Source organism: Bison bison, unplaced genomic scaffold (assembly GCF_000754665.1).
Source record: "Bison bison bison isolate TAMUID 2011002044 unplaced genomic scaffold, Bison_UMD1.0 scf7180017864212, whole genome shotgun sequence".
Lineage (NCBI taxonomy): Eukaryota > Metazoa > Chordata > Mammalia > Artiodactyla > Bovidae > Bison > Bison bison.
This window is the reverse complement of record NW_011494784.1, coordinates 101,003-109,572: the sequence shown is the minus strand read 5'-3', so window position 1 is coordinate 109,572 and position 8,570 is coordinate 101,003. Positions and strand designations below refer to the sequence as shown.

Genomic DNA, 8,570 nt, shown 5'->3' with positions numbered 1-8,570 from the left:
AACAACGGACTGGTTCCAAATAGGAAAAGGAGTTCGTCAAGGCTGTATATTGTCACCCTGTTTATTTAACTTACATGCAGAGTACATCATGAGAAATGCTGGACTGGAAGAAACACAAGCTGGAATCAAGATTGCCGGGAGAAATATCAATAACCTCAGATATGCAGATGACACCACCCTTATGGCAGAAAGTGAAGAGGAACTCAAAAGCCTCTTGATGAAAGTGAAAGAGGAGAGTGAAAAAGTTGGCTTAAAGCTCAACATTCAGAAAACTAAGATCATGGCATCTGGTCCCATCACTTCATGGCAAATAGATGGGGAAACAATGGAAACAGTGACAGACTTCATTTTGGGGGGCTCCAAAATCACTGCAGATGGTGACTGCAGCCATGAAATTAAAAGACGCACGCTCCTTGGAAGAAAAGTTATGACCAACCTAGACAGCATTTTAAAAAGCATTAGAGACATTACTTTGCCAACAAAGGTCCATCTAGTCAAAGCTGTGGTTTTTCCAGTAGTCATGTATAGATGTGAGAGTTGGGCTATAAAGAAAGCTGAGTGCTGAAGAATTGATGCTTTTGAACTGTGGTGTTGGAGAAGACTCTTGAGAGTCCCTTGGACTGCAAGGAGATCCAACCAGTCCATGCTAAAGGAAATCAGTCCTGAATATTCATTGGAAGGACTGATACTTTGGCCACCTGATGCGAAGAACTGACTCACTGGAAAAGACCCTGATGCTGGGAATGATTGAAGGCATGGGGAGAAGGGGACGACAGAGAATGAGATGGTTGGATGGCATTGCCAACTCAATGGACATGTTTGTGTAAGCTCTGGGAGTTGGTGATGGACAGGGAAGCTTGGCGTGCTACAGTCCACGGGCTCATAAAGAGTCAGACACAACTGAGTGAACTGAACCAAACTGATTTATATCAAAATCTACTATGTGCCCTACTAACTATAACTGTAGCTCACTTCAGTAAACATAGATTGTTTATTTAGAAAGTAAATAAATACTACCTTTAATCATGTTCCATGAGATTTCACTTTCCAGGCTGGATTTCAGGCAGATCTTCAGCTTTTTGGTAATTTACAGTTATAAGAATCACCTCACTCTGATAAGCCATATTCATTTTCCAGTATCAAGGCATTACAATGCACAGTGCACTCTAAAGTAATCAGTCTAAGACTTGGTTAACGCATTCTCCTGAGGGCCTTCTGTAGCACTCCTACAGGTACGACCCCAACAGTTCATCCCATAGGCAGCCTCTGTATCTGTACAATCCTCACTCCAAGAAGCAGCCTTCTTGGATAAAGACTCATCCAAACGAAAGTAACCCCGGTTACTTTCACTGTATCTATGTGGCCCAGGAAGAATATATGAATTTTTCCCTTGATAAATGATGGAAGTGGAAGCTGTTCTCAAGAATTCTGTTTTATCAAGATGTATTTCTATTTGAGGGTAGTACATATTATATACTCTTAGCAGAAACTTGTTTAGGATAGAGAGTGAAGATTGCCTGGAAAGGAAGTAAGGAACAAGAAAATTAATATTTATGGAGGATCTCCTATAAAGAAGTAAGCTGAACTAAAAGAAGAAGTGAAATGATGGCACCCCACTCCAGTACTTTGCCTGGAAAATCCCATGGATGGAGGAGCCTGGTAGGCTGCAGTCTAGGGGTCGCAAAGAGTCGGGCACGACTGATCAGCTTCACTTTCACTTTTTACTTTCATGCATTGGAGAAGGAAATGGCAACCCACTCCAGTGTTCTTGCCTGGAGAATCCTAGGGACGGGGGAGCCTGGTGGGCTGCTGTCTATGGGGTCGCACAGAGTCGGACACGACTGAAGTGACCTAGCAGAAGCAGCAGCAGCAGCAGTGAACAACTATCATTTTATTATTCCAGTTACTCTGCTTTTATGGGAACTTTTCTACTACCTCCCCAACATTTTCTGTGAATTGTAATCTGACATAATCATGCACACATTTATTCACCCATATGGCTGAGGAAATGGAAGCTTTAGGCACTGTAAGCCTTAGTCTTACCTGTCATGTCTACTACAAAAGAGAGAAAACCATATGCAACCAGAAAGAATGAAGCAGATTGCACAGGTAAGAGACAAAGAGAATTTCCTGGGTTTGCGTAAGACTTCAGTTTCTGGTTCAAACTGAGACAGACACTCACCCTCTTTTTTCCTGTGGGTTCTCTCCCTGCCCCCGCCCATCCCCGTGTCTTTTACTTTAGGTTAGCTAAGCTGGAATATGTTGTCTGTAACCAAATTTCCCCTAACCAATAAGATCTAAAGCTTACAAGAAGAAGTGAAGCAAGGATTGAATTCACACCCAGGTCTGCATGATTCCAATATTTGTTCCACTCCCCACACTGCCAAGAGATAAGGATATGATGTGGTGATAAGAGTGAGCACTTTCAGTTCGGCATAAACAGAGCTGTAGTAGTCAGAACTTTAAAATGGTCATCCAAACATATCCAGGGCCTACCAGATTTGTATCTGCTGAAAATTTCAGCTCCGTAGCTAAGGGTTGATCTGGATAAACTGAAGAATGTTCAGTAGAGTGTCATAGAAGAGGATTAAGTAATTGGAAATGAGAAAAGGTACATAGTATATATTGCCTCTGCAATTCAATTGATACTTCATATCCTGCACTCAAACATCTTTCTCATAATGGTAAAAGTGTTTTTTAAAATATTTTCTACTCTTTGTCTCATCTCCTCAAATAGGTTATGAGCTTCTTGAAGTCAAGGAGTTTCTATTTTTTTTTTTTTTTTGTATATTGTGTTAAATGAATTAAAATTGAAGACAGCTTGTTCAAACATAAGAGAATAAGAAGATAATTTAATAACAGTACTGGCAAATATGAATCTCTGCATTGATGGGAAATGACTTTTCCCCATACCACAAAGAGAAGAGGAAAAATTGTCACGTACTAACATGAGATATTTGAAAGTGAAAGTGACTCAGTTGTGTCTGACTCTTTGTGACCCGATGGGCTCGTCCATGGAATTCTCCAGGACAGAATATTAGAGTGGGTAACCGTCCCTTTCTCCAGGGGATCTTCCCAATCCAGGGATCGAACCCAGGTCTCCTGCATTACAGGTAGTTTCTTTACCAGCTGAGCCACAAGGGAAGCCCAAGAACACTGCAGTGTGTAGACTATCCCTTCTCCAGGGGATCCTCCCAGCCCAGGAATCTAACCAGGGTCTCCTGCATTGCAGGCGGATTCTTTACCAACTGAGCTATCAGGGATGTTAAGTGTTAGGGATAAATTTCCATATTGAAGCAATTGTTGTAGCATGAGGAAAGGCCTTAGAGATCCAACTTCTACACAGGGATATTTTTCTTGTCTAGGACAATTTTGATTTGGATCATTTAAATGTCTCTCAATAATGGTTTATGAACTTCATGCCCCTTCTTCAAGCCTTTCCAAGACCTATGAAGACATCAGACAAGAGTGTAATTTTATCTTTTTTCCCCATTAAAATGTATGAATATATTAATGCCTAGTGCTTCTGAATATTAGCATATGGAACTCAGATACTAAAAATCTGTATCTTTGGTGAAACAAAAACAGGCCTGTGAAAACTACTCCTAAGTAGAAAAATATGTTTTGAAGGTATTTACCTTACATCATTTGACAGTTATGATAACTAAAGGGAATCCTCACACAGTCAAGCCAAAGCATACTATAAATGCAGTATTGAAATTTTTGCTTCTAGCCACAATGAACTAAAAAGTCTCTTGATGAAAGTGAAAGAGGAGAGTGAAAAAGTTGGCTTAAAGCTCAACATTCAGAAAACTAAGATCATGGCATCTGGTCCCATCATTTCACGGCAAATAGACGGGGAAACAGTGGAAATAGTGTCAGACTTTGTCTTTTGGGGCTCCAAAATCACTGCAGATGGTGATTGAAGCCATGAAATTAAAAGACACTTACTCCTTGGAAGGAAAGGTATGACCAACCTAGATAGCATATTCAAAAGCAGAGACATTACTTTGCCAACAAAGAACCATCTTATCAAGGCTATGGTTTTTCTAGTAGTCACGTATGGATGTGAGAGTTGGACTGTGAAGAAAGCTGAGCGCCGAAGAATTGATGCTTTTGAACTGTGGTGTTGGAGAAGACTCTTGAGAGTGCCTTGGACTGCAAGGAGATCCAACCAGTCCATTCTGAAGGAGATCAGCCCTGGGATTTCTTTGGAAGGAATGATGCTAAAGCTGAAACTCCAGTACTTCAGCCATCTCATGCGAAGAGTTGACTGATTGGAAAAGACTCTGATGCTGGGAGGGATTGGGGGCAAGAAGAGAAGGGGACGACAGAGGATGAGATGGCTGGATGGCATCACTGACTCGATGGACATGAGTTTGAGTGAACTCCAGGTGTTGGTGATGGACAGGGAGGCCTGTCGTGCTGCAATTCATGGGGTTGCAAAGAGTCAGACACGACTGAGTGACTGAACTGAACTGAACTGACTCTTATGAATGAAAAACCAACCCCACCTGTTAGAAGTTAATATACAAATATGAGCTATTTCTAATAGCTTCTTTGGGAAAGTATGCTGAGATTCAAAAGAAGTGGTTGATTTTGTTTTTGAATTTTAAAAGTAATGACTTGTTTTGATAATAATATTCCTAAGACTGCCCAGATGTTTGAAGTCAACAAAATAAGTGAGCATATTAAATAGGATACTGCTCAGTCTCTCAAGAGCTAGGTCTGGATGACTTTAACAGGTTATCTCTAAATGAGCTCCAATACTTTGGCCACCTGATGCAAAGAGCCAATTCATTGGAAAAGATCCTGATACTGGGAAAGATTGAGGGCAGAAGGAGAAGGTGACAGAGGATGAGATGGTTGGATAGCACCACCGATTCAATGGACATGAGTTTGAGAAAACTCTGGGAGATAGTCAAAGACAGGGAAGCCTGGCATGCTGCAGTCCATGGGGTGGCAAAGAGTCAGACACAACTTAGAGACTGAACAACAACAAAATGAGATGTCTAGTGTCTCCACTTTCCATTCTAAGATTAAATAAGTTGGTTAATGGAATGATGGAGACCAAGGCCATTTGGATTGGAAGTTCTATGCTGAAAAGCAAATATGTATTTCCTGGTTTTCCATATTTAAAACTTTTACCAGTTTGTCTTTTGGGGACTGAAATGAGGCTGACAAGAGATCAAACTGTGTTAGCATCATAGAATAACAGCTGAACATGCTAACCACTATCTCCATGGTACTGAAAATACACCCCTATGACAAGTCATAGGAACCAAAAGTGCTTCATCACATTGCTTCCCTTCATATAAATACCTCCCCCAATAGGGTTTTATGTCTCTCTTCTTAGCTTTCTCTGAATTAATCCTCTTTGCTCTGCTCATCAACTTTACTGAACTCAGAACTGTATCTAATTCACAAACTGAAGCTAGACAGGTCTCCTTCACAAAGTTGCTCCACACACCAATCCAGCAAGAGATCACTGCTGTGGACTAAACCCCTAGTCTGAGTTGCCGCACTGGAATCTCAGTGTATTTTGCTTCCCCCCATTGTCTTCCTAAATGAAAGGAAGGTAAATTTGAGCACTTACTAGTTGGTGAAATCATACATCCATTAAAGAAAAGAAGTTGAAGAAATATTCAACCCATCCCAGTTTCTCAAGAAACAAAGGGGCCCTACACACAGAAAAATAGAAAGGGGAGTTACCCCAAAAGGAAAACAAAAATTATGAAACAAACTTTTTTAAAGTGCCTAATCTCTAAGAAAGGTAGAATATCCTACAATGAGGTCTTTATTTTGAAATACCTTTCTTGGGTGGCATCCTGGTGATATCCTTTCAGAACGTCTCAGCTGCCAGTTAACTTGAAAAGGAAAGACAAGTTGGAAGGACAAAAGTTTCAGGTCTGGCCCAGCACATTCACACACTTCTGCCTGTTGCTGAAAGTGCTCGCTGGTGCCATCCATTTCACAGTCTGAAACATAAGAAGGTACTAATTTCCTTGCCATTAAATTTTCATGAATGTTTAGTTTGCCATTTAAGGATGGAGTACTCAGGTCAAAAGGGCTGTATGTGAGGCTCATGCTTGAAACAAAACTAAACTGATCATGTAAGTGGCATTCAAAGCAAATCTGGCTTCATCCCATATGTACTTGTCTGCCTCGTTTTAAATACTTTCAGTTCTAGGGCTTTATCCCAATTACAAGTGCAGAGGGCAGTGTATGGAAAGCAGTTTTAGAAAGGTGAGAAATACTGACTGCTAAGTCGAATCAGTAAATTAAACGAGTAAATAAAGAAGATACTCTTACGTGTAGAGTTCATGTTTAAGCAGCAAAGCTGACACGCATTCAGTTTAGCAATCAATCCCAATGTGGGGAAACCTGGAGATATTGTGTTCATTTTCTCAGCTTCTTTGAAAATAAAACTTTCCCAGAAAATAAGGAAACATTTTCTGGGAAATTAAAAACAATTTTTTCTCTCTGTCAACACTTCTCAAAAGAAGGTGGTAATCTTTTCTTTGAAAGGGTAAACAACAAAAAAAATTTTCCATCACTGCAAAGAAAGGGACAAAAAGCGCTGAAATTTAATGTTGCAAAGAGGTTGCCTTTTTGAGAGGGAGAACATGAGCATTCTCTGGTTACTTCGGTGATAGCCACTGACCTTGGCAAGAGGAAGCACTGTTTTGAAATGGATCCTGGTGGCACATTTACACCAGGGCAGCTTTTGGCTTCATGGATGGATTCCTGTACCCATCTGACCCTTGTAGACTATAAAGCCTACTATGTAGATTTCAGCCAAAGCAGTGTGTAGCACACCTGGAATTATAGTTTAAACAAGGCTCTGTAGAGTGAGGCTCAGTTTTCTCCTATTCTGGACACTAGATCTCAATTATAATAGTAAGATAGGATATAGCTGATATGAGTACTTACATTTAAAGTTAAAGTGGCTCTTTAACTTGGGAATTTATAAGGAAACTGAGAAGTTTTGTTGCAAATTATTGGACCTATACTCTAGAGTGAGGACAAACAGTAATTTAATTTATATGAACTTAAATTATGTAAAAAAGTGTGAAATAACTCTAAATGCTATTCTGACAAAAACCACAGTAAACATAAATAAATTAACAAAAGATGTTTTTCAAGCCTTGTGTCCAGAAAATTATAAAAACAATACTATACAAAAGATTAAAAACAGAAACCAAAAAAGAAAAATAGATTAGCTCAAGCATGTTAAAGGTAAAAATTTCTATACATAAAAAGATATGTCAAAAAAATTAAAGTAGAAAATATTTACAACTCACACAACACTTCATTAGTATAAAAAACAAAGAATTTCTACCCAAGAAGAAGAAAACTAGTACCTCCAAAAGGGAAATAAATGGCAAAAGATCTGAACAAATATTCCACATAGGAAGATATACAATCTAATAAAAATGAACAAAATATGAACAGTAATTTCACAGAAGGAACACATAGCCAACAACCATAAGAAAGTTCCAGACTTATCTAGAGAAACTCAAACAGAGACCTCAAGCAGTATGGGTATGGGCTTTTTGATTCCTTTTAGTAGGAACTTGTCAGACCAGGACACATACCTTCTCCCCTCTTTCAGTGCTGTGGGTTCCATTCCAGGTACAGTATGTTTCAATAGGCCTGATTTGCAGCAGGACAGCAGGATCCTAGTAGAGACTGAGTAGTTCCCCTCACTCAGGGGTACAAAGTAACTCACCCATCCCAGTGGAACATCCCATTGTAAATTCTACTTCCCTGGTGGCTCAGACAGTAAAGCGTCTGCCTACAGTGCAGGGGACCTGGGTTCAATCCTTGGGTCGGGAAGATCTCCTGGAGAAAGAAATGGCAACCCACTTCAATACTCTTGCCTGGAAAATCCTATGGACAGAGGAGCCTGGTAGGCTACAGTCCATGGGGTCACAAATAGTCAGACACGACTGAGTGACTTCACTTTCAAGGCCTCTCCCAGCTGTGATGTAAGCTTAGTAGCAGAGCACTTTGATGCAAAGTGAGGGGCAGGGCAATGGCTGTATCCTGCCATTCCCTTGCCTTTACAACGTGGGGTATCTCAGCAGAGGTCCCAAGTCTGGCATCTGGGTCATCAGGCCCTACTGGTTGATCATTCAAATTGTTCAAATGTATTAAAGCCCGAGGGAGTACTTTAGTCCACCCAGCCAAGGTAGTTTTACCTATTGGTAATTTAATCTGCTGCATTAATATTCCATTTTTCCTTTCTACCAACAACACTGCCTACAGGTTATAGAGGAGATAGAACCTCCATTGGATGTCATGTTCTTTTGTCCAGTCTTGCACACACAACCTTCAAAATGTGGCCCCACTCTCTGTCTCTTTGGTGAGGGTATCCAAACATGATACTCAGTTTCTCTAATCACCTAAGGGTGACAACCTGGTTTATGCAGGCACAGGAGAAAGCTTGGGTTAGACCAGACAGAATGTCCACACAAACCAAGGCATATCTAGAACCCTCACTCAGAGGGAGGGTCCCAATATAATCAATTTGCCAGTCCCTAGCCAGCTGGGAAATCAAGGGCATT

General features: G+C 40.5%; 1 protein-coding gene across 1 annotated transcript in view; it reads right to left on the bottom strand.

Annotated features, from left to right (window-relative positions):
- The window catches only part of TMC1 (transmembrane channel-like 1), a 137,340-nt gene extending 131,504 nt beyond the window's left edge, over positions 1-5,836 (bottom strand). The window contains exon 1 of the mRNA XM_010844885.1: positions 5,812-5,836. Coding sequence (XP_010843187.1) covers positions 5,812-5,827 — 16 coding nt within the window. The 5' untranslated portion in view covers positions 5,828-5,836. The remainder of the gene's footprint in view (positions 1-5,811) is intronic.
- Between the last annotated feature and the right edge of the window lie 2,734 nt (positions 5,837-8,570).